We start from the raw sequence: 27,464 nt of genomic DNA on the forward strand, positions 1-27,464 counted from the left end.
GAAGAAGAAGAAGAAGAAGAAGAAGAAGAAGAAGAAGAAGAAGAGTCAGAAACGCTTCACATCACTGAAGCAGCCGTCAGTGATCCACATGAAACAGATAACATCTGCTTCTCTGATAAGAAGCTTAAAGACATAAAAACTGAAGAGAGAGAAGTCGACTACAACTGCCAGGATGCATTTCAGCAAGAAACGTCGAATCACAGAGCTTCACATTCACTCTTTGGGTTAGTTTTGGAATTCTTCAGTAACCATGGCAACAGGTTTTGTTTCCAACTGTAACAACAAAGCATTTTGGAATTCACACCTCTGACCGCCTTCATCTCCATAGCAACAGCAGCTAAGGATCATGGTTATTGTAGTATTCAGAGCTGAAATCCACAGAGAACAGATGAGAACCTGCTGACAGCTCCGTTTAACATCCTGTTCATGAAACGAAAACACAAACACGCCCACACACACACACACACACGCACACACACACACACACACACACACACACACACAGAGCTCCACAATCACAAACCAACTTTCATGTATTTTGCTTCTTTTACTTCTCAAGTGCAACAACAAGTGCGTCTCTGAACTGAGAAGGAGGCTGTGTGCAGTAGGTCAGGTCAGCTGGTGCACACTGATTATATCTTATATGTTATATGTTATATGTCTCACTGTGTGGATGAATCCTGAACTCCTTCAGAGCTGTCAGGACATTTTTATTTTTAAGAAGCTGAAAGTCCGAGATAATTTTAAAACCCCCAAACTCACCCAAGATTTCACCCTTAATACCATCTGAGACAATATGATCTAATTTACATACATGCAGATGCAACATGGACACCATGACGCTGTTTGCTTGGCAGCACAGTTTGTGGTGAATTTAACCCTTTGTGCTTTATGAATTACACGCTACCTTTTTGTCTCATTTGCACGTTTAGCTGCTGCAAAAGCAGCCCAGTCCTTTTATGGAAACTGGTGGTCAGAACATAAACATATAAGACGGTTAAATTATCCAGAAAGATTTATGTGCTGAAGATCAGTGAAAGACTGAAACGTAAATGCAGCAGCTGCAGATGTGCAGCAGCTGCAGATGTGCAGCAGCTGCAGATGTGCAGCAGCTGCAGATGTGCAGCAGGTTCACCTCAGAGTCCTGCGGGTCCTGCAGGATGGCGGCCTCCATCAGCAGGACGGCGGTGTTCAGGTCTCCCTCCCGAGCTTTCTCCTGACCCTCGGCGAAGGCGTTGGGCCAGTCTCTGTACGGGTTGTTGGTGTTGAAGTAGTAACCCTGCAGGAGGCAGAACCCAGTCATCCACATCAAAACCTTGATGGTTCTTCAAAGCTTCTTAAAATGAATCTGAAACTGTTGTCATAGTAACAAGTCCTGAAGCCCAAACAGCTGATCAGGACCGAGACGTTTCCGTCTGAACCACAAACATGAACTCATGTCTCAGTGTCTCATTTATAATTGAGACAGATTGTCGATATTATGAACTAAAAAGGAAATTAAATGACTGTCAAAGCACCAACAGTTTATTTTAAAACTTATTCAATAATTAACTGCAGGACTCACTTTGCAGAAAGTTGTTGATGCAGTTTAAGAAAATCAGACCTACGTTCCCAACACACCAACCTCATTTAACAGCTGTCACATGATCAGCACTCAGCCAATCATATGATCAATCATGGTTTCAACTCTGTACTCATTTCATTCAGGATCAATAATTAATTATCAAACTGCCTCAAAGAACCAAATGATCTGGATGAGAGTTGCGAGGATTATTTCAGTCTGAATGATTGAAGCGACGTTTAAAGACCAGGACCTGTGAGACCTGCTGACGGAGTTCCTCAAGGCTCGATCCTGGAGCCTCTTTTATTCAACATTTACATGATCTCATTAAGTCAAACTACACACAACAATAAAATCAGTTATAATTATGATGGAAAAGACCAAATTTAGTTTTTTTCCTCCCCGTAACTAAGCAACAACAGTCCCACAGACGTGTTATATATATATATATATACAAATCAATGACTGAACGTACTTCAGCTCAACAAACAAGAGTGAAAATATTTGTTTTGTGCATAAAATGGTGAAAAACATGAATCAGTGTTTCTAAAAGTCCAACATGACGTCTTCAAATGTCTCATTACGTCCAGAACTCAAAGATGTTCAGTTTACTGTCATCAATTATTAATCAATTATCAAAATAGTTGTTCATTAATTGACTAATTGTTGCAGCTCTGGTCTTTGTGTAATCATGGAGTTCAAATTAAATCAATAAAAAGTCTGTTTATTATTTATAATTTATTTAATAAGATGTGTTTGCTTTGAGTAAATATTTTTGTCCTAATCTTTTATCTTAGTTCAGCGTCTGCACGTCGTCGTTGTGTTGTTGTTGTTGTTGTTGTTGTTGTTTATCCTGAGGAGACAATAAAAGTGACCTTGACCCTTGACCTTAAATACTGACTTCTTAAAAACAAGCAGACTTAAAAAACACGTTCACGCTTATTTCCAGCAGGTTCGTCTCTGAGCCGTCTGGTATTTATTCTCTTTTTCATGTGTTTCTGTGCTTTTATTGTGTATTTATGTCCTGCATATGATACACTTCCTGTTTAATGTTTTTAAAACATTATTTAAAGCACTTTGTTGCTTTTCTGTAAAACAGATGTTCTGCTAATAAACTTGTCTTGCTGAAGGTTTTTGGTTTGTATTTATTTATTTTAAGATTTAAAAAACAACTCGATTTTTATGGAAAAATGTAAACTGTCATTTTATTTTCTCATGAACATCCAGCAGCTCATTTGTCTCTCTGTGTATCTGTGGAAATCTGTTTCAAATGATCGTCTTAATTGAAAAAGAATCAAGAAATTTTACAATGAGAATCAATTAAAAAATGTAAATATGATCATTTCTGTAGATATTATCAATAAAGCACAGCTGTCCTACATTACAGAAGTACCTGAAATGTCTTATTATATTATTATCCCAACATTCAGTACATGCAGCGAAAAGCAGCACAACTCTCTTCATCTCACTTCTGATAAAAACTGAACAGAGGAACTCTGCTTTTTATTTTTATTTCACGCATGAACTCACGTCTGTCAGTTTTACTGTTGTAGTTTCAGATTAATGTTCAACAATTCACTGAACAGAAAGAGAGGAAACTGCTGCTCTGACAGAAGCCATATGTTCCCTGAACACCTCAAGGACAAAACACGCAGGTCACATGACTGCAGAGCCACAGAGCAACACACTGATACTGACTGAACGCTTGACTGTCCCGCTGTCATTACAGACACCTGAACTAAGCACAGACGCCCCACTGTCCCGCTGTCATTACAGACACCTGAACTAAGCACAGACGCCCCACTGTCCCGCCGTCATTACAGACACCTGAACTAACCACAGACGCCCCACTGTCCCTCTGTCATTACAGACACCTGAACCAACCACAGACGCCCCACTGTCCCGCTGTCATTACAGACACCTGAACTAACCACAGACGCCCCACTGTCCCTCTGTCATTACAGACACCTGAACTAACCACAGACGCCCAACTGTCCCGCCGTCATTACATACACCTGAACTAAGCACAGACGCCCCACTGTCCCGCCGTCATTACATACACCTGAACTAAGCACAGACGCCCCACTGTCCCGCCGTCATTACATACACCTGAACTAACCACAGACGCCCAACTGTCCCGCTGTCATTACAGACACCTGAACTAACCACAGACGCCCCACTATCCCGCTGTCATTACAGACACCTGAACTAACCACAGACGCCCCACTGTCCCGCTGTCATTACAGACACCTGAACTAAGCAGACGCTTCACTGTCCCGCGTCATTACAGACACCTGAACTAAGCACAGACGCCCAACTGTCCCGCCGTCATTACATACACCTGAACTAAGCACAGACGCCCCACTGTCCCGCCGTCATTACATACACCTGAACTAAGCACAGACGCCCCACTGTCCCGCCGTCATTACATACACCTGAACTAACCACAGACGCCCCACTATCCCGCTGTCATTACAGACACCTGAACTAACCACAGACGCCCCACTGTCCCGCTGTCATTACAGACACCTGAACTAAGCAGACGCTTCACTGTCCCGCGTCATTACAGACACCTGAACTAAGCACAGACGCCCCACTGTCCCGCCGTCATTACAGACACCTGAACTAACCACAGACGCCCAACTGTCCCGCTGTCATTACAGACACCTGAACTAACCACAGACGCCCAACTGTCCCGCTGTCATTACAGACACCTGAACTAACCACAGACGCCCCACTATCCCGCTGTCATTACAGACACCTGAACTAACCACAGACGCCCCACTATCCCGCTGTCATTACAGACACCTGAACTAACCACAGACGCCCCACTGTCCCGCTGTCATTACAGACACCTGAACTAAGCAGACGCTTCACTGTCCCGCGTCATTACAGACACCTGAACTAACCACAGACGCCCAACTGTCCCGCCGTCATTACAGACACCTGAACTAAGCACAGACGCCCCACTGTCCCGCCGTCATTACATACACCTGAACTAACCACAGACGCCCCACTATCCCGCTGTCATTACAGACACCTGAACTAACCACAGACGCCCAACTGTCCCGCTGTCATTACAGACACCTGAACTAAGCAGACGCTTCACTGTCCCGCGTCATTACAGACACCTGAACTAAGCACAGACGCCCAACTGTCCCGCTGTCATTACAGACACCTGAACTAACCACAGACGCCCCACTGTCCCGCCGTCATTACATACACCTGAACTAACCACAGACGCCCAACTGTCCCGCTGTCATTACAGACACCTGAACTAAGCACAGACGCCCCACTGTCCCGCTGTCATTACAGACACCTGAACTAAGCACAGACGCCCCACTGTCCCGCCGTCATTACAGACACCTGAACTAAGCACAGACGCCCAACTGTCCCGCTGTCATTACAGACACCTGAACTAACCACAGACGCTCCACTGTCCCGCTGTCATTACAGACACCTGAACCAACCACAGACGCCCAACTGTCCCGCTGTCATTACAGACACCTGAACCAACCACAGACGCTCCACTGTCCCGCTGTCATTACAGACACCTGAACTAACCAGACGCTTGATGAAACGTTCACTGTACGTAGGAGATCTGAGACATTAATAAATGCTGTTTGTGTTTCTGGTCTGTGATCTGTCACAGGTGTGAACAGATGTTTAATAACGTGTCGACATCAGACCACCTTCACCTCCGTCGCCGCGGTGATGTAACACCTGAGCGGAGGAGGGATTATGGGGGATTACTGATGCTGAGGCGAGAGGATTAAAATTACAGATTAATGCTGACAGAAATAATCTGTCATTATTAATAACGGCCTTCTTTCTTTGGAAATAAAAAGTGAGAGTTATAAAGGAGGAGTCGAACACAGGAAGTGAAATACGACATAACGTTAAAGGCACTCGGAGCGTCTCGTCTCTCACGCTGCCGTCAGGCGTGATCTGATTGGACGCCACAGTTCTGATGTCACTAATGTTTAGTCTTTATTATTATTATAAACCTCTTTTATTTATTATCATCATTATTATTTATTGTACTCTATTATATTTTATTAAAATTTTACTGTTTTATTATAATCTATTTATTTTGTGTAGTATTTTATCAATTTATTGATTGTTATTTTTATTGATTGTATTATCTTTTAATATTTATCTTTTTTCTAATTTAACTTTTTGAATAATTTTGGCTTTTGACTTATTTTGGTGCTCATCAGTCTCCATATTTACCTTTATGTAGCTGTATGGTGCTATATACATGAAGTTTGATTGATTGATTGATTGATTGATTGATTGACATCATCAGAGAGTTTCTTTACCTTCTCTGCAGGTGAGACGGCGGGCGGGATCGGCCGCTGACCCTCCGTCTCCTCCAGCCAGTTCCTCCTGGCGAGCTCCTCCCACTCCGCCTGCATCTTGTCCCAGAACTCAGTGTCCGACTGAAACACAGCAAACACTCTGATTATTGATCGCTCTTCTCTGAGCGATCAATAATTCATCATGTGACCTCCAGCTGCTGACGGCCAGCTGTCAAAGTCACGTTTCAAACATTCTGTTAATTCAGTGGTTTGTTATTTCATTTTCATGATATTCCTGGTGTTAAATCTAAAAATCTTTAATGGACCTGAGATCTAATATATAAATATATAATATGATCTAATATCTTTATAATGTGTAAATATATAAATGTGGATGAAACAACATGAATCATATAATCAGGAGAATTTGTTTAATAAATATCAATAAAAAAGAAAAACCAAACGTTGAAATATAAATAACAGAGTAAAAGTGTTTGTGTACATTTGAACTGTTTCATAAGATAATGATTTAAATTCAGTTCTAATTTATAAAACTAAAGTATAAGTGGATTATTTGATTTTGAAGCTGGATTAAATACTGTTCCTGCTGACAGCAGCAGAGTAAAACTTTTATGATTTAAATCAGAAAACTAAGAATAAAGTTGATTATTTCATTATTTGACTTCTCTGCTGGCGTCTCAGTCTTACAGTCATTTCACTGACTTTTAAACTCAAAACGAGTTTGATCAACAGTTTTTGTGATTTTGAGTTTATCTTCACCTGAAAATGAAACAAACATTCACAACATTTTCTTTTAACCATTTTCTGGAAATGTTGTTAAAACTTGAGCTACGATTGGATGGAAACTTAACGACTGGAAACTTCCATAAAACCATTTAGAAACCAGAAGAAACAAACAGGCTGCAGAAGTTTCCTTCAGTATGACAGTAATCATGTTTCACTGCAGACTGCAGCTGATTCACATGATGTTTAATGGAGACTGTTTGACTAAATGTGAACAAATCTGATGTAAAAAAGAGTCAGCAGATAAATCTGAGGGGTGGTGAGATGATTAATGGGAGAGGAAAGAAGAAAAAACAAAGTTCTGATACACAAATCTGTTTTCAGTTTTTGGACTTTTTCTCTAATCTTTGATTTTTGCTGAAATATTGGATCATTTGAACATTTATTGAAATGAAAGCATGTGAGAAGTTTAGAGGGAAAAATCACTATTTGGTGGAGCTGTTAACAACTCATAGACATGTGAAATGTGACCCCGACTACACACTGCTTTTTGTAAGACGTCAAAAGCCAAAAAGGTTGGAAACCACTGGTTTCATCTTTAACAATGTGTTGTATTTTAAAAGCTTGTTATATTATCCATTGTGTCAAATCTTCATCTGAAAAGTAACTAAAGCTGTCAAATAAATGTAGTGGAGTAGAAAGTACAATATTTCCCTCTGAAATGTAGAAAGTAGCATCACATGGAAATACTCCAGTAAAGTACAAATACCTCTAACTGTATTGAAGTACAGAACTTGAGTGAATGTACTACGACACCAGCTGACATCACAACAGCCCATCTGATGAGCTTTTATAGGGTCTTTCTCTGCTGATGGTTTTATTTTTTCTGTCATCATATTGGTTCAAACAGGCCGACATGTTGCATGTTTCCATCTGTCAGTTAACTCACAGAGCAGCTCACTGCTGAAACTAACTCCTGATGATAATAAGCTTTTAAAAAGGCTGTGGCATCAAACATGATGCTCTTCTCTTTCAGTTGTTCTCTGCAGCTTGAAAAAAGGTCTGAAGAAGAAACTGAGGTTTCAGTCTTAAAATCAGATACTTAAGGAGTTCAGCCTGTGGTTAATATTCATTTATAGTGAAGCTGTGAGCTGTATGCACGACATGTTCATCATCTTATCATCATTAGCATCAATAATACTTTGCAATATCATGTAATAACTAACAAAAGGTTTTCCAGTCTTCCATGATTTTGTTATCAGGGACACTGAGGTTATTAGAAAGATAAAGTAACTAGAATATCAGCTTCATTGTTCTATAACACAAAACAAATTCAGATCAATTTATCCTAAACTCATATTTCAGTCTGTGTCCTTTATGTCCTGATGTTTGAATGTCAGACTCTCTGATCTCTGTCTGTCAGTCGCTGTGGATTAAAACACCTGCAGCTAAATTCAGAAAATGTCGGCTGTGATGAGAAACAAGAGAGCAGGAAGAGCTTTTACTCAGCGGCTCGTCAATCAGACCAGACAGTGATTGGTTCACTGAGCCGAGCTGACAGGATTCAAGAGCAGAACAGCATGAACTCATCGACACGAGTGTCTGAAAATTACATGTCTGACGGAGAAAATCTGCACTTTAATCACTGAGCTGTGAGCTCGCTGTGAGCACCTCCAAACTCACCGAACAAAAAACACCATCATCACTGCCATCATCATCCTCATCATTATCCTGAACCATCCTGAACCATCCTGAAACATCCTGAACCATCCTGAAACATCCTGAAACCATCCTGAACCATCCTGAAACACCCTGAAACATCCTGAAACACCCTGAACCATCCTGAACCACCCTGAAACATCCTGAACCATCCTGAAACATCCTGAAACATCCTGAACCATCCTGAAACATCCTGAAACCATCCTGAAACACCCTGAAACATCCTGAACCATCCTGAAACATCCTGAAACCATCCCCAAACATCCTGAACTGTCCTGAAACATCCTGAAACCATCCTGAAACATCCTGAAACACCCTGAAACATCCTGAAACATCCTGAAACATCCTGAACCATCCTGAAACATCCTGAAACATCCTGAACCATCCTGAAACATCCTGAAACCATCCTGAACCATCTTGAAACACCCTGAAACATCCTGAAACACCCTGAACCATCCTGAACCATCCTGAAACATCCCCAAACATCCTGAACTGTCCTGAAACATCCTGAAACCATCCTGAAACATCCTGAAACACCCTGAAACATCCTGAAACATCCTGAAACACCCTGAAACATCCTGAAACATCTGAAACATCCCGAAACCATCCTGAAACACCCTGAAACACCCCGAACCATCCTGAACCATCCTGAAACATCCTGAACCATCCTGAAACATCCCGAAACATCCTGAAACATCCTGAAACATCCTGAAACATCCTGAACCATCCTGAAACACCTTGAAACATCCTGAAACATCTGAAACATCCTGAAACATCCCGAAACATCCTGAAACATCTGAAACATCCCGAAACATCCCGAAACATCCCGAAACACCCTGAAACATCCTGAAACATCTGAAACATCCCGAAACATCCCGAAACCATCCTGAAACATCCTGAAACATCCCGAACCATCCCGAAACACCCTGAAACGTCCTGAAACATCCTGAAACACCCTGAACCATCCTGAACCACCCTGAAACATCCTGAACCATCCTGAAACATCCTGAAACATCCTGAACCATCCTGAAACATCCTGAAACCATCCTGAAACACCCTGAAACATCCTGAACCATCCCCAAACATCCTGAACTGTCCTGAAACATCCTGAAACCATCCTGAAACATCCTGAAACACCCTGAAACATCCTGAAACATCCTGAAACATCCTGAACCATCCTGAAACATCCTGAAACATCCTGAACCATCCTGAAACATCCTGAAACCATCCTGAACCATCCTGAAACACCCTGAAACATCCTGAAACACCCTGAACCATCCTGAACCATCCTGAAACATCCCCAAACATCCTGAACTGTCCTGAAACATCCTGAAACCATCCTGAAACATCCTGAAACACCCTGAAACATCCTGAAACATCCTGAAACACCCTGAAACATCCTGAAACATCTGAAACATCCCGAAACCATCCTGAAACACCCTGAAACACCCCGAACCATCCTGAACCATCCTGAAACATCCTGAACCATCCTGAAACATCCCGAAACATCCTGAACCATCCTGAAACATCCTGAAACATCCTGAACCATCCTGAAACACCTTGAAACATCCTGAAACATCTGAAACATCCTGAAACATCCCGAAACATCCTGAAACATCTGAAACATCCCGAAACATCCCGAAACATCCCGAAACACCCTGAAACATCCTGAAACATCTGAAACATCCCGAAACATCCCGAAACCATCCTGAAACATCCTGAAACATCCCGAACCATCCCGAAACACCCTGAAACATCCTGAAACGTCCTGAACCATCCTGAAACACCCTGAAACATCCTGAAACATCCTGAAACATCTGAAACATCCCGAAACATCCCGAAACCATCCTGAAACATCCTGAACCATCCTGAAACATCCTGAAACATTGCGAAACACCCTGAAACACCCTGAAACATCTGAAACATCCCGAAACATCCCGAAACCATCCTGAAACATCCTGCAACATCCTGAAACATCCTGAACCATCCTGAAACACCCTGAAACATCCTGAAACATCCTGAAACATCCCGAAACATCCCGAAACATCCCGAAACATCCTGAAACATCCTGAAATATCCTGAACCATCCTGAAACATCCCGAACCATCCCGAAACATCCCGAAACATCCCGAAACATCCCGAAACATCCTGAAACATCCCGAAACACCCTGAAACCATCCTGAAACGTCCTGAACCGTCCTGAAACGTCCTGAAACACACTGAAACATCCTGAAACCATCCTGAAACATCCTGAAACGTCCTGAAACCATCCTGAAACCATCCTGAAACGTCCTGAACCGTCCTGAACCGTCCTGAACCATCCTGAAACATCGTGAACCATCCTGAAACATTCTGAAACACCCTGAATCATCCTGAACATCCTGAAACATCCTGAAACATCCGGAAACACCCTGAAACATACTGAAACCGTCCGAACCGTCCCGAAACGTCCCGAAACGTCCCAAAACGTCCGGAACCGTCCTGAACCATCCTGAAACGTCCTGAACCATCCTGAAACGTCCTGAAACATCCTGAACTGTCCTGAAACATCCTGAAACGTCCTGAAACATCCTGAACTGTCCTGAAACATCCTTAAACGTCCTGAAACATCCTGAAATGTCCTGAACCGTCCTGAAACATCCTGAAACGTCCTGAACTGTCCTGAAATGTCCTGAACTGTCCTGAAACATCCTGAACCTTCCTGAACTGTCCTGAAACATCCTGAAACATCCTGAACTGTCCTGAAACATCCTGAACCATCCTGAAACATCCTGAAACATCCTGAACCTTCCTGAACTGTCCTGAAACATCCTGAAACATCCTGAACTGTCCTGAAACATCCTGAACCAACCCACACCCACTCCATTACTGGGACTTAATGACTCATAACATGAACCTTTGAGAACTTATGGTGGTGGTTACTGCTGTGTTGTGTTTGTTGTTGTTGACATGTAATAATCCCACCTCCTAACGGTGCTGATTTTTAGCTCCTGGAACTTGTCTCCGTTGGAGAACAGCGGGAACAGGAGGAAAACCAGAGACGACAGCTACAAGTTCAGTTACGGGTCGGAGAGTCCTGTTAAAACACCACAACTTACTACGAAATATATGACCTAACATGAAAACCAGTTAGCACTGAGCAGTACTGTCCAAATAGTTCAAATAGTTTGAAATAATTAGCAAAAATTAATGGATACACAGTTGAAATAGTTAGCATTATATTAGTTGATGATATTGCTAAATTGCCCACTAGTATCCACTTCTAATGTTACTGGACATCCACTTTGACGGGTGGTGTTAGCACCAACCAGTTAGTCTTCATCCTTGAAGTCTTTCCTCTTGTCAAACCAAAAAACACTTTCTGAAAAGCAGAAATTTCACCTTTGTGTCTCTCGTCTTTCTCCAGTATTGAATGAGTTCTTTGTGGTCGTGTACAAGTGAGTGTTTTCTGCCCGCTGGCCTCAGGGGGCAGTAATGAGCACATTACAGGTTCACCAGGATGAGGCCAAGAACACCCTGCACTCCAAAACTTACTTCAGATGCAACTTGACTCACAGACAACGTTCAGTAAGAACAAATAATATCAGCTGATTAATTACTATCAGATTATTTATAATAATAATACCAATATCAGTATCAAAGATCCAGAATTGGTCGGAAACTAATGAAGACATCAGAATCTAATGGTGGATCTGAATTGGGATCTGTTTGGATTAATTGATGAGTTATCACCGCAGTTATAACATGTAAGTGATAGTAACGGGCTGCTGTCTGATTCCTCCTCGGTGGATATCAGCTGGTATTTCACCTGGTATTTTTGTCTGTATTGATGGAACTCGTGTGCATCCAGGCACCATCTAAGAACGAGTATCTTTTTGTAAACACTCAATTAATGCTCGGGTTTGTGTGCGATGCAGACATGGAATTACTTGCTGTATTGGTGTAGGGGGACGGGTCTGCCCATGACATCTTGATGGAGAGTGCACTGGTTAGAGCGTGAGGAGGGACGGCGCTCTGCTTGGAGACGGCGGCCGCTCTTTAAAGATGTGGTTGACAGCAGTCGTCATAGGACTGCTCAGGCACAGGTGTGTGTGTTAAATATGGAACATGTCCACCCTGTTTATTTTAGCCTTCACTTAAACTAGTACAGCTTATCAGAGGGATGTTATGGGACGTGCACAGCTACTGCATAGACGCTTACTAATGACTTAGACTCCACTGCTTGCAGGGTGAAACCAGGAGAAGGTCTCTCCCAGCGGAGGATGTGACGGCTCATTTCATCAGAAACAGCTGATCAGCTAACGTGCTTCATTCTGTTCTCTTTCTTTTCCCTGAATCAACACAGACAGACAGCAACCTGCCTGTAAACAGCTTGTAAATAAACGTGCTGATTAAATTCTGCATGTTGAGAAATAAAATAAGGGAGCTCAAGTGTCTCCAGTAACACGGACCGGATCTCCAGAGCTGGAGGCGGCTTGAATCCTCTGCAGAGACGCAGCTTCATTAAAATTCAACTTGCTTCATGAATGTGCGTGCTCCGTACGCCCAGTGGAGGTTTTTTACTTTTATTATTTATGACTTTCTTTAAGAGGCCACGTTACCTCTGTGACTGGTATCAGATGACCTGATATAACTGGTACCAGTGTCTCAGCCTGTTAGCCTGCTGGATGATGATGGTGATGTGAGGTTTCTGAGCAGGCCTCTTCTTCACTGACTGCTGCTCTTCTCATCCGCCAGACGTTGTTTTGTCTGCATAGTAAAATATTCATACGCTGCACAGCTCAATAATTTTTCTTGTTTTGACAATCTGAGTAATTTAATTTTTTGTTTGTTCGAAGCTGCGCCCGGCGAGGGGCTTACACCCGACCGGCTGACTGTCCACTGCACATGCTCAGTGCAGGTTTCTAGCCTCATATCATCTTTATATAATCAGCTGCTCGTTCTATCTTTAGTCTTCATGTTGTTGCTGTTTCTGCATCATCACATAATCTTCTTCCTCTGATCTGATTTTTTATTTTTAAATCTGTTTCTTTATTGAGGTCATTTTATTTTAGTCTCATCTGAATAATCCTTCCTGTTATTGTCCTGTAAAACATTCGGATAATATCAATAAAAATATGAAGTGAAGCCTCCGACGTATGATGCTGACAGACTCTAAAACATAAGAAATCACATTTTAATTAAAAACTATAATTTATAACAACAAAACAAATGAATTAATGCTTGTTTTACACTTTTAAATGACTGATGTGTTCAACTGATTTAACGTCTTTTACGTGTTTCATCACATTTAAACATAAATACAATAAACTACTGAATCAAAGTGCAGAGAAACAAACTGCAGGTTTCGCAGGATGCTGCAGATCAGCTGATGATGAGATGTGAGAGCTGGTTCATGATGACGGAGGAGAACCTGAGAGCAGCGCAGAGCTGCTGGATGTGCAGTTTTTAAAGGAAACAGCTGATTATATTCTGGACGAGGCTCATTGTTCTGTAATAATTATCTGTCTGGAGCAACGTCCTTGTATTTTTAAGTGGATCTCTGAGTTTTTTTCTTCTACTGCAAAAATGTTTTTGCAATCTGAAACATGCAAACAGCAACATGTCGAAAAAACATGAAAGCATCAGGAGAGCAAGACTTCAGACTGTCAGACACCTTCTTCTCCAAACATTATAACTTTAATCTCAAGATGTTCTGACTTGTCTCCATTAACAGTCGTGTGAATCAGCTCACAGACGACTATCACTGATCACTGTCACACTGAAGGAAACTTCTGCAGCCTGTATCTTCTCTGTGGATTTATGGAGGTTTACTGGTGATGACATCAGAGGTAATGACCTCCTCAGGAAGTGTACGGCACAATGAACCATGTCAATATGAGTCTCATATATGACCTACATTCAACACGACTCCACATGAGTGATAATGTTGCTCCGTAACTGCTGGATGTGGAAATAAACTGTTTGCTAACAAGTTCAACACATCAGCCTGAATGTGTCAGTGTGGCGTTCACTGCCACAACAAAACATCAGTTAATGCAGGTTTAAAGTTGATCAAGTTTGTTTATGTCTGTCCAGCTGTGTGTGTGTGTGTGTGTGTGTGTGTGTGTGTGTGTGTGTGTGTGTGTGTGTGTGTGTGTGTGTGTGTGTGTGTGTTTGTACCTCAACAGCAGCCTTCGCTCTGACAAACTCGTCCTCCAGAGACTCGTTTCTGGCCAGCAGGGAACGAGTCCGTCTGCACTGTCTGGACGCCCCACAGTCCTACACACACACACACACACACACACACACACACACACACACACACACACACACACACAGGAAGGTCAGCCAGCAGTCATCAGGTAAAACAAACCCACAGACGCCAAAAAAACTTGTGACCAAAGTCAAACAGACTTTAAAACAGACGCCTGAACTAACCACCAGCTGTTTCTGCAGGGAGCGCTCTATTATCCCACGCTCCCCGAACTACACACTGTCCCTCTGCACTCAGTGTGCCGTTCAAACCCTATAGTGAGTAGTACTGTAGTGTGAGTACTGTGAGTAGTACTGTTATTAGTAATGTGAGTAGTACTGTGAGTAGTACTGTGAGTAGTACTGTGAGTAGTACTGTGAGTAGTACTGCAGTGTGAGTACTGTGAGTAGTATTGTGAGTAGTACTGTGAGTAGTACTGTGAGTAGTATTGTGAGTAGTACTGTGAGTATTACTGCAGTGTGACCTGTGTTGATGATATGAAGTCGAGATCGTCGAAGCTGTGGATGTCGAAGGACGTCTTCATCACTGGATCCGTTTTAAACTCTGCAGACCTGAAACACAGCGGAGAGCAGCTTTGGGTGAAACAGGCTGCAGAGTTCATTACAGACACAACACACTGTTCTTACAGTCTGAGCAGCAGTAAAGTTGGTCCTGAGGGCCATTAAAGGATCAGTCTGCTGATTTTCTATATTTGTCTTCCAAACCAACAATGAATTGATCTACTGACCAGTACCGTGTGTGTATCAAAGCTGATGTATCTGATTAAAAACACGTCAGTGAGTCACATCGCTGCACTGGGTCACATGTTCCTTCATCATGAAGAGTTTGGTCACGTTAGTTTGTTTAGAAACGGCTCCAGAGACTAATAACAGCATCACGTTTTCAGTCTCTGGAGAGTAGTTCTGTGTACGGCAGACGCCACTGAGCATGTGCAGGAACACGGTTCTGTTTACAGCTTCACTGCTGCAGATAAACAACCTCTGACTTTATACTGAAGTTCTTTACAATGTACTACACAGAACTACTCTCCTGAGACTGAAAACATTTTACTGTTGTAGCTGCTGGAGGTGGAGCTAGTTTACACTACTTTATATACAGTTAGCTAGTTTAGTCCAGTGGTTCCCAACCTAGGGGTGGGGCCCCTCCAAAGGGTCAGCAGATAAATCTGAGGGGTGGTGAGATGATTAATGGGAGAGGAAAGAAGAAAAAACAAAGTTCTGATACACAAATCTGTTTTCAGTTTTTGGACTTTTTCTCTAATCTTTGATTTTTGCTGAAATATTGGATCATTTGAACATTTATTGAAATGAAAGCATGTGAGAAGTTTAGAGGGAAAAATCACTATTTGGTGGAGCTGTTAACAACTCATAGACATGTGAAATGTGACCCCGACTACACACTGCTTTTTGGTCTATTTCATGGACCAAATAATTATAATTAATGTGAAAAAGCCTCCAAAAGATGAAGATGAGTCAAACTGAGGTCCTCGTGTTCGTCCCTGCAGACTCTGTGGACGCTTAAACACTGATGCAGGTGTCATCTTTGACTCTGGCTGTTGGTTCTGATGAAGCAGGATGAAGGTAAAAGCGTATTTTTGTGTGTTTTTACCACAGCAGTTCACTGGAGGAATGGTGGGAGGTGCATCTCTTCTCGCATCTCCTCCTGCAGCCGCCGTCCTCCACGTCCAGGTTCACCTCGTCCCATTTGTCCAGAGGAGACGACAGACTGACTGTGAGCACATCAACAACACACGTTTACTACTTCAAACACCTCTGTGAAGACATGTTACCACTGTATTCAAACTGAGTTCTGCCTCTATGAAGCTTTGGAGGGAGCTAAATATGAATATATCACACTGTACTGTATATAAAATACAACACATCAGACTCTGGTAGAACCATAAAGTCTCTGGACTTATTTTCCATCATCTGATGTTTTCACTGTCCATCAACCGTTTAACAAGAAGGAGACAGACGTTGACAAAACTATAAAAATAAAACACAAGTATAACACAAGAATTTTCCTTAAATGTTTGACGCTTTCATTACAATAAAAACCTGTCCTGCTGTCTGGGTGTAAAAGGACAAAGAGGTGAAACAGGGAGTTAAATTCTCATCAGAGTGAAAGCTCAGATTAAAGTCGGCCTCGACTGGTTTTTACTCACAACTGACTGGATTCAAAGCTTTTAACTAAATGAGCGAGGACGTGAGGAGAAGCAGAGACGTGAAGCTAAAAACAAACTGTCTGACCTGGAGTCTGTTACTCTGATGTTTGTTTGGTTCTGGCAGAAAACCAACATTCAGACCAGAAAAATAAACTTCACACAAAAATGTTCAGTATCTGTACCAGTATGGAACCTCATTCACAATACTGAAAGAGTTTTTACATTTAAAGCTTCATTTATTGACTTTTTGTCCATTTGCCTGTGAACTCAATATCTGACATATAATCAGCTTATGAAGCATTTGTGGCTAACATGTTAGCAGACACAGAGCTTCATCATCCCACTGACAGTGTAAATTATTACTTGTGGAGTCCCTCAGGGTTCTAGTCTCGGTCCTTTGTAGTTTTATTTTGGTTAAAGCTGCTTTGTTTTGTCTTTTTGTTACTTTATTTTTGGCTGCAGCAGAAACAAGCTGTAAATTAGCATGATATTTGTTTCCACCTGATGAATCTAACCCTCCTTTTAGCTTCCAGACACATATTAGAATTAATTTAATGTTCATATAATAGTATGAATTAGTGGAGCTTTAACAAACTAAGTCAAACTACTCAACACATCAATGTTAAATAAAGAGTTTTGTTAAATCAAATGTTTTCCAAACCAGAGGTTTCCAAAGTGTTGAGGATGGACCAATAGCGGAGGTGACAAAAATGTTCTTTCTGTCAGGAACCGCTGCTCTAAACGTAGCTTAAAAACCTGACAAAGCATTTAAAAACACACAATATGTGTCCGTTTGATACTCGGAGCAACAGACACATTTCAGTTGTTAGATTTGGCTCTAATGACCTGCAGAGTGAAAACGATGCAGGTGATGTTCTTTAACTCATTCATGACTCCTACATACTGTTCAGGTCAAATTTGACTCATTTTTACATTTGAGAGCAGTAAAAGCAAACTAAACACTTTTCTTTTCTCCTGTAATTGTGTGACGTTTCCTAAAGTGACCCAGAATATACAAAGATGGAAATATTTCAACTTTTTGTGCAGCTGATTTTTACATTTGTATGTTTCATTCTTCACATACAATAACATTTACTGAAATCATGACGTTATATTCTCCTGTTTTATGTAACATCGGACCATATTATTGTCTGACTGTCTATAAATAAATAGTGAAAACCTAAAGAACACACTGTCTCTGCTCTCTGAAAGCTTCATTATGGTTTAATCACCCATTTATCAATGATTGATGAGGATCTGTGGTTCTGAAGGAACACGTGAAGGTTACGAAGCAGCTGAGTATGTTCATACTGTGTCCTCCCAGGCTGTGGTACCTGAGTCCAGAGAGATCCTCTCAGGTGTTCTGGGACTGGCAGGAAGCTGCTCCACCTCCACCTGGATCAGCTCCGTCTCGTCGGGTCTCATCCGGCGCCGAGGGCTCCTCGAGCTGCCCTTCCTCCTCAGAGGACTCCTCCTGCGATCCTTGTTGCCGCAGCTGCCGACGCTGCTGCCGACGCTGCTGCCGCCGCTGCTGCTACCCCCGCTGCTGCTGCCGCCGCCGCTGCTCTCCCCCGGCTCGCTGAGGTCCACCAGGTCCAGAGCTGTGGACAGGACTGCAGGATGGAAGGACAGAGGATTAATATCCGACAACATCGAAGCGTTATCAGACAATCTGCAGCTGCAACTTCACGGTCTGTTTAGAGGCTTCAGGTTCTGCTGCTGTTCTCTGATGTTTGACAGGCCGGTAGTCGTCTTCCATCACAACCACTGTGCTGTTTGAACAGTGATGCTGCTGAAATTACATTTTAATGTGTGAACACTGTTGTAATTCCACAACTTTAGCCTGTTGGACCAGAACACAAACACAACAGGCGTCAGTCAAACAGAAACGGTGTGCTGATGTTGATTTTGTAAGGCAACAACAACAACAACAGAACTTTCCATCAACCATTAATGCAGCAGGCTGCTGTTTATCACCTGCTGGTAACCAGTAAAGAAACGTCTCCAAGTCCAACACAGAACATATGTTCACGTTTGAGTAACTTTTCAGCCAAATGAGTATTAAAATAAGCTGCCAGCCTTCAGATACAACCCTAAACTAATGAAAACTCCTGAGAAAACACACTGAAACTATCTGCTGACCCGTTTTATAGATGATTAACCCAGAAAATAATCAGCAGATCAATCAATAATGTAAATAATTGGTAGTTGTAGCCCAACAATAAATGATAAAATACAGTATTATGTGCATATCGGGCCTGATTTGAGCTCCATCATGTGACCTTTACTTGTCATCATCAAACTGTGGAAACATGATCTTCAGTTTGTACCTGAACAGATGAGATTTCAGCTGCTGTCTCCACGTTTAGCCTCAGTTTCAGTTTCTGAGACGTGGACGGTTTTTACAGAAACAAACAAACAGAGCAGTTAGTCTGCTTAAGACTCCTAATGAACGCCATGAGGAGGACGGGGCCGACAGGAGGACAGAGGAGGTCAGAGGTGTTAATTAATGGCTGCTGTACCTGCTGAGTTGGAGGTGACAGATGGGCAGAGAGGAGGAAGGAGGACGGCCAAGGACAGAAAGTTAGAGGAGAGAGAGAGGAAGCTGGACCAGAACAGAGAGGAAGACCACCAACCGACTCACCCACAGAGACTAAACACAACTTCAAATGAACTGGGACCCAGTTGTGATGCACTATGGAAATGGTTTCCAAGACGACGTCCTCAAATGTCTTGTTGTGTCCTCAACACAAAGATATTCAGTTTACTGTCATAGAGACGACAGAAACCAGAAAATATTCTCAAGAAATAGAAGCTGCAATCAGAGAATTTTGACTTTTTTTCTTAAAAATTGACATAAAACAATGAATTGATGAATCAACTGCAGCTGAGTTGCAGCTCTGATCTTCATGTTTTAATCTTCATTTCTACACAAACAGAACCTGAGACTTTCTTTCTTTCCCTGTACGGATCAACTGAGCGTCTACGACGTGGAGCTCACACTGAACGTTTCAATAAAGTTTATTCAAACAACATAATGTTGACAAAAAGAGAAAAAGGCAGCGTTACTTTGTGCAGCTCTACTAGAAAACGATTTCTATTTTGCATCACTGTGAATGTCCAGGAGAGACAATATATATATATATATGCTCTGTTATCTCTGTATGTAAAGATCTGCTATTCTGCCCCTTTTTGACTCATTTTTATAAATACTGATTCTATTTTAAACGTATCTGTGACATTTTATTCATAAATGCATCTTTCCCTCCTGACCTCCAGCAGGCTGTTGAAACCATGTTTTAAAACTTCATCCACATCCTGCAGCGTCTCATTCAGCAAACAGTCAGCTGTAAAGACTTTTATCTGCTACGTCCAACTAGCCCCAAATTTCAATATTTCACATCATTTATAAAGAGAGATTTCCCAGCAGGACGCCTGACCATCAGTCTGATCCATCTCTTTACTCCACTGTCCTGCTCAGAACAACTGTTTTATTTCTGACAGACAACACGACGTACAGCCTCCGACCACAGAAGGTGAAAAATAAACAGGATTATTATTCTCAGGAAACAAACACATTCATATTTTTTAACATTAATTTATTTTGGTAACGCTTTATTTTAAAGGTCTCCTGATTTTATACAGATTTCCTGGAAATCTTTTGAGTAATTTGCAGGTATTTAAATTTTTAGGACATTTTGTACAAATTATAAGAAAAAAACTGAAAAAGTGTTTAAGTTTAGTTCCCATTATAGAGCATCTGGGTTCATACGTCATACCGTCAAGACTCTTTACAGTTAACTGACAGAAAACAGTCAGTTTTCAGTGCCGTAGCAGATCAGGTTGATTCTGTTGTGTAATTGTTCATTCTCAGGATGATGTCATGTGGTAGTTTACAGGAAATGTGCTTGTTATAGAGTTTTTAATAAACTACCTAATATGCTAAAATGTAGTTTGACAGACGAAACTCCTCACTGAGAACTGAGTATTTTCTGTCAGTTAAAGAAAAATGACCAAATAAACCAACTCAACACTTTTTGAAGTTCTTTCGAACAATTTGAACCACCTGCAAAATACAACAAATTACATTACGTTACATGTTACGTTACGTTACAACAAGTTACGTCACGTTACAACAAGTTACGTCACGTTACAACATGTTACGTCACGTTACAACAAGTTACGTCACGTTACAACAAGTTACGTCACGTTACAACATGTTACGTCACGTTACAACATGTTACGTCACGTTACAACAAGTTACGTTACGTTACAACAAGTTACGTTAGGTTACTACAATGCTTAAATCAGTGTGTAATGAAGTGTACTGATGTGTCTGTTTCATTGGAAGATGAAGTTTGATTTGTTGCTGCTTGGAGACATTTTCAGTCTCCAATAATGTTTTTTCTAATTTATGGTTAAAAAAATCTACAAGCTGGTTTTTTTACAGAAGCAGCTACAACAGTAACATGCTGCTCTAACACTGATGCTTCACTATTAATAATCTAATGATGTCATATATAATAATGTATTGTATATGACACTGACTTGTATGAACTTGTCTAGTTGCGTGACACAATTAAAATAATTTATTCACAAGTATAAAAACAGGTGGGTGCAAACAGAGCAGAGAGGATGGAGGTGTTTGTGAGCAGCAGAGGATCCTGCAGAGCTGTGGAGGACAGGGTGTGTGTGTGTGTGTGTGTGTGTGTGTGTGTGTGAGTGTGTGTGTGTGTGTGTGTGTGTGTGTGTGTGTGTGTGTGTGTGTGTGTGTGTGTGTATAATTACAGGAGTCTACCTGCTGTGTTGGAGGTGAGGGGTCGGGTGGAGGGGGCGTCGCTCCGGCTCTCCAACAGGAAGTCATCGATGGAGGGACTCAGCAGAGGTCGACTCTCCTGCTGCTCGCCGACCAGCTGGAGACACAAACACTGAGTCAGACACATTCTCACATCTGATGGAGCTTCATCACTCACCACCATCTCACCCAGGATTTCTGTCATTATTGTGGCCGGAAATGTTTGACTTTGCAGCAGCTTTTCTCAAAAATTTTGATATAATTTGTGATGTTTTATTTGCTCTTTTTGTGGTAAAATTACAGGAACTGGGAAAATAATGTGATTTATTTAAACTGGTACCAGTGAAGAGTCGTATGTAACGACTTCCTGCAGATCACAGAAACAACTATATTTCAGCTGAACATGAGAACCATGAGGACTCAATGTTCTATAAACAGAAAATACTGTACTTGAGTTCCATTTATAACCTTTATTAAATAAACTTTCAGCTCAACATCAGCAGCAAATAAAATCATCAATAATGTTATTAAAATAAATCTAGTTGGATGTTTATGTTTGAGGCAGATTATGTCTCCTGACTCACTGAATCAAACCTCATCTGGGAACATCTGGGAACATTTGGGAACATTTGGGAACATTTGGGAATAGTTTTGCTCGTCTATGGCATCGTGTTTGTTGGCAGGTGAGATTTGTCGTCAGTTGCCGCCACACCAAACGCCACGATTGGTCCAAACCACAAGCAGCTGCTGATTCAGACGTTTATGCAGAAAAGTTGCTGTAATTTAACTAAACTGCAGCTCATAAATATTGTGGAGATTTCTTGAATTATAAACTCAAAATTTCCTGGAGGAAGTGATTTATGAACTACAGTCTCTCTCTGGTGGATCAGGATCAGCTGTAACATCAGGCTGCAACAAACAATTAACTTCTTGGTTAATCGATTAATCGTTTGGTCTATAAAATGTAATAAACAAACAAAACAAAATGTAATAAAACAGTGGTAATATTTACCTCCTGTTATGTTTCTTTTGTGAGGCTAAACCAACAGTCAGTGTGTTTCTTGCTGTAATCATTCCTCCTGTTCATACTGACCATTAGAAGATCCCTTCATAATGACCTTACAATGGAAGTGATGGAGGACAAAATCCACAGTCTGAAGCTAATATGAAGCTTCAGTGTCCAAATGAGTCAAATCAAGTAGATATCTTTCAGCGTTACAGTCTTTTTAGTGCCAAAGTTCCTCTTTTTGTTACTATACTTCCACCTGCAGCTCAACAGGGAAACACTGATCAACACGTTTCACCGTTTTTCTGACATTTTATGGACCAAACAACTGACACCGATTAGTCAAGTCAATAACAGATTCATTGATACTGAAAATGATCCTCAGTTTCAGCTCCGAAGATCAACGTCTGAAGCACCAATAAAGTCAACTGAACAAATATAAACGAGTGATTCATCATGTCTAATTAACCCAAACCAGCAGTCATCCCCAAGCTGCTGCTGCACTTATAAAATTATCTCTTATTTATCATCCATCTGTCGGACATCATCCGACAGAATCAACATAAATGCGGCTTGATGACAGCTGTGACATTTAAAAAGATCAATCACACTGAAAGTTTATCCCACAACCGGACCTGCAGTGAGCAGCTCTGTCAACACTGTGATGTTTGTGAAGCAGCTCTATGTTCCAATATACAATAAATCTTATAATCTACAAACTAAATGTTCCATTTTTTGAACTTTTTTATCAGCTGCAGCAACAACAAGCTGACAGCAAGCGCTAATCTGTTAGCTTGATGCTAACATTTCACTTCCTGGCTGAAATTCCACTTTTACAGCATCATTGTGTTTGAGGTTTGTATGAAATGATGCATTTCTTCCGTTACAGTGATTCCTGCTGGTTCACACAAACACTTTCACTCTTACTGAAGCTACGTTCAGGTTCCACATGTGTTTTAAGAACTGGCAAAAAAAGGAGATATGTCAGAAAAACAGCAAGTGAGAAAAATAAAAGAAACATCCACAGATCCCATTATAAAAGGACGACGTGATAACTAGAAATGTTTCTAAATGAGTCCTAAACTCAGGTTTCATGTGTCTTTAAAAGCGTAAAGAACGATTTTGCAGTTGTGTTTGTGTGAAGCCTGGAAACATTTTCAGAGAGCAGCAGAGGACTCAGTGATACAAATTTAATCCTTAAATCCATTCATGTGCACAGCTGCTGCTGATTTCTGAGTTACAATCTCTTTAAATGTTTAATTCATCAGAGCTGCTGCTGACGGGACAAACGCAAACAGCACGAAGAGAAGAAGAAGAAGAAGAACTGACGACAGGCTGAAGGAGTTTAAACTCCAGAGGTGGAAGAGAGTCAACGAAACATTTATCTCTCTACACATGATGTCATACTGCTGATCAGTGATGGAAAGTAACTACGTACATTCACCCAAGTTCTGTATTTAAGTACCATGTTGAGGTACTTGTACTTTACTTGAGTATTTCCATGTGATGCTACTTTCTACATTTCAGAGGGAAATATTGTACTTTCTACTCCACTACATTTATTTGACAGCTTTAGTTACTTTTCAGATGAAGATTTGACACAATGGATAATATAACAAGCTTTTAAAATACAACACATTGTTAAAGATGAAACCAGTGGTTTCCAACCTTTTTGGCTTTTGACGTCTTACAAAAAGCAGTGTGTAGTCGGGGTCACATTTCACATGTCTATGAGTTGTTAACAGCTCCACCAAATAGTGATTTTTCCCTCTAAACTTCTCACATGCTTTCATTTCAATAAATGTTCAAATGATCCAATATTTCAGCAAAAATCAAAGATTAGAGAAAAAGTCCAAAAACTGAAAACAGATTTGTGTATCAGAACTTTGTTTTTTCTTCTTTCCTCTCCCATTAATCATCTCACCACCCCTCAGATTTATCTGCTGACCCTTTGGAGGGGCCCGACCCCTAGGTTGGGAACCACTGGACTAAACTAGCTAACTGTATATAAAGTAGTGTAAACTAGCTCCACCTCCAGCAGCTACAACAGTAACATGCTGCTCTAACACTGATGCTTCACTATTAATAATCTAATGATGTCATATATAATAATATATCAGTCAGAGGGACCAAACCACTACTTTTACTGCAATACTTGAACTACATCAAGCTCATAATACTTATGTACTTTTACTGCAATACTTTAACTACATCAAGCTCATAATACTTATGTACTTTTACTGCAATACTTTAACTACATCAAGCTCATAATACTTATGTACTTTTACTGCAATACTTTAACTACATCAAGCTCATAATACTTATGTACTTTTACTGCAATACTTTAACTACATCAAGCTCATAATATGTATGTACTTTTACTGCAATACTTTAACTACATCAGGCTCATAATACTTATGTACTTTTACTGCAATACTTTAACTACATCAAGCTCATAATACTTATGTACTTTTACTGTAATACTTTAACTACATCAAGCTCATAATACTTATGTACTTTTACTGCAATACTTTAACTACATCAAGCTCATAATACTTATGTACTTTTACTGCAATACTTTAACTACATCAAGCTCATAATACTTATGTACTTTTACTGCAATACTTTAACTACATCAAGCTCATAATACTTATGTACTTTTACTGCAATACTTTAACTACATCAAGCTCATAATACTTATGTACTCTAACTGCAGCTTCAGACCAGAAAGCATCAGCACGTCTTTAGTTTCTGGACCAACCAAAGATTTTGTCCAAGCCGTCCTGTTTTTATGTTCATCACTTATTGACTGACTGTATTAATATATATTGTTATTTTATTTAGTGTCTCTGTGGCTCCACTAACGTCATGTTAGTTTCATGTCTTGTTTGTTTCATTTGAACACTTCAGTATTAAATGTACCAACGGTTCAGACAAAGTCTGCAGAGGTAGAAACTGGAATAAACTAAACCCAAATATCTGACATCAAGCTTCTGTGAATTTCTTTAAGAAACATCTTAAAACTCTTTTAGGTAGAACTACTACTATCAGTTTAAATTGTATTACTATTATTCTGCCATTTGTAACATTTAAATAAACTAAAAAGTAGTGAAATTCTGTACAATTAAAGTTATTATTTGATGTTGTGGTCTGACCAGACTGGTTGATTAACTGGTGTCACTGGAGAGCGATCGTCTTCCACTGTGGACCAGAGCTGCAACTAACAACTATTATCATTATCCATTAATCTGTCAATTATTATCTAAATACATTGATTAGTTGTTTGGATCAGTGTTTCCAACATGACGTCCTCAAACGTCTCATTTTGTCCACAACACAAAGATCTTCAGTTTACTGTCACAGAGACTAAAGAAACCAGAAAATATTCACATTCAGAAGCTGCAATCAGAGAATTTGGACATTTTTTCTTTTAAAAAAAAGTAACAAATTGATTAATCCATTATGCAAACAGTTGGCGATTAACGTAACAGCTGGCGACTAACTGATTAATCGACTAATCTACTGCAGACACAGAAACACTCGACCAGACATCTGTGAACGTAGACTGAAAACATGTCGAAATGTTTCATCGAATGTTTGTTTTCCAAATTGCCTGCAGCTCTCCTGGGGTTACTGAAAGGCATTCTGGGAAACGGGACAAAGCACAACCTTGAATTCAGTCGGAGGCCTGATTTAACGGGACCACAGATCTGTGTGTGTCTGCCTTCCTAATCCTAATCCACATAGCCATGTACGTCCGCATGTCAACTGGAATACGCTTGTATTTAATCCTGTGGGAGAGCTCAGCAGCACGACAGTCCGTCAAACATCATCCAGACTCATCAGATATCTCACTGCGGAGACAAACGTCCACTCAGATACCCTGAATCTGACAAAGTGATTTACAGCGAGGAGATCATTCATAAAGGATTAAAACACGAAATGAGAATATAAAAATACAAATAGGGCTGGGCGATACGAACAAATCTCATATCCCGATAACAATACCTATCCCAATATAGCACATGTTAATCTGTGCCCCCCCCCCGTTGTGTGTCCATCCATTGTGCAGATTAAATTATATTATTCCTCTTGGCTTTTATTGCACTTACAGTAACATTACGAGTGTAGCTGTCATCAACGAGTCCTTCAAAAGCTTCACTGTCTCTCCTCTGCTGCGCTGCACACCGAGTGCTCAGCCCCGCCTATCGAGGCATCAGTCCCGCCCACCGAAACCATAGCCCCGCCCACAGAGACCTCAGAGCGGCCCACCGAGACCTCAGTCCCGCCCACCGAGACCTCAGCCCCGCCCGCCGAGACCTCAGTCCCGCCCGCCGAGACCTCAGCCCCGCCCGCCGAGACCTCAGCCCCGCCCACCGAGACCTCAGTCCCGCCCACCGAGACCTCAGCCCCGCCCACCGAGACCCCAGCCCCGCCCGCCGAGACCTCAGCCCCGCCCACCGAGACCCCAGCCCCGCCCGTCGAGACCTCAGCCCCGCCCACCGAGACCTCAGCCCCGCCCACCAAGACACCAGCCCCGCCCATCGAGGCATCAGTCCAACAACTGAAACAATTATTTCATTAATCAGTTTGAGTCCTTTCTGGTTTTTAAATGAATCACTAACTATTTTAATAATCGATTAATAGATTTGAGTCATTTTAGAAATGAAGATTAAAACATGAAGTGAGTTAACACAACGTACGAGATCAGAGCTGCAACTCAGCTGCGGTTGATTAATCCATCATCAGAAAATTAACTGATAATTAATTCATCATTTTGAGTCAAAGAATTCTCTGATTCAGCTCCTTAAATGTGAATATTTTCTGGTTTCTTTAGTCTCTATGACAGTAAACTGAATGTCTTTGGCTTTTGCAAACACTGATCAACATTTTTCACCATTTTGACATTTTATGGACC

General features: G+C 41.1%; 1 protein-coding gene across 2 annotated transcripts in view; it reads right to left on the minus strand.

The window, feature by feature from the left end:
- The window catches only part of pex5lb (peroxisomal biogenesis factor 5-like b), a 57,100-nt gene that overhangs the window by 7,737 nt on the left and 21,899 nt on the right, over positions 1-27,464 (minus strand). For both annotated transcript variants that reach the window (XM_067606987.1, XM_067606986.1), the window contains 7 exons: positions 21,544-21,658; positions 18,080-18,358; positions 16,190-16,310; positions 15,045-15,132; positions 14,488-14,586; positions 5,884-6,003; positions 1,136-1,279 (listed from right to left, as the gene is read on the minus strand). In XM_067606987.1, coding sequence (XP_067463088.1) covers positions 1,136-1,279; positions 5,884-6,003; positions 14,488-14,586; positions 15,045-15,132; positions 16,190-16,310; positions 18,080-18,358; positions 21,544-21,658 — 966 coding nt within the window. The remainder of the gene's footprint in view (positions 1-1,135; positions 1,280-5,883; positions 6,004-14,487; positions 14,587-15,044; positions 15,133-16,189; positions 16,311-18,079; positions 18,359-21,543; positions 21,659-27,464) is intronic.

The sequence above is a fragment of the Thunnus thynnus genome, chromosome 12 (assembly GCF_963924715.1).
Source record: "Thunnus thynnus chromosome 12, fThuThy2.1, whole genome shotgun sequence".
Taxonomy (NCBI): Eukaryota; Metazoa; Chordata; class Actinopteri; order Scombriformes; family Scombridae; genus Thunnus; species Thunnus thynnus.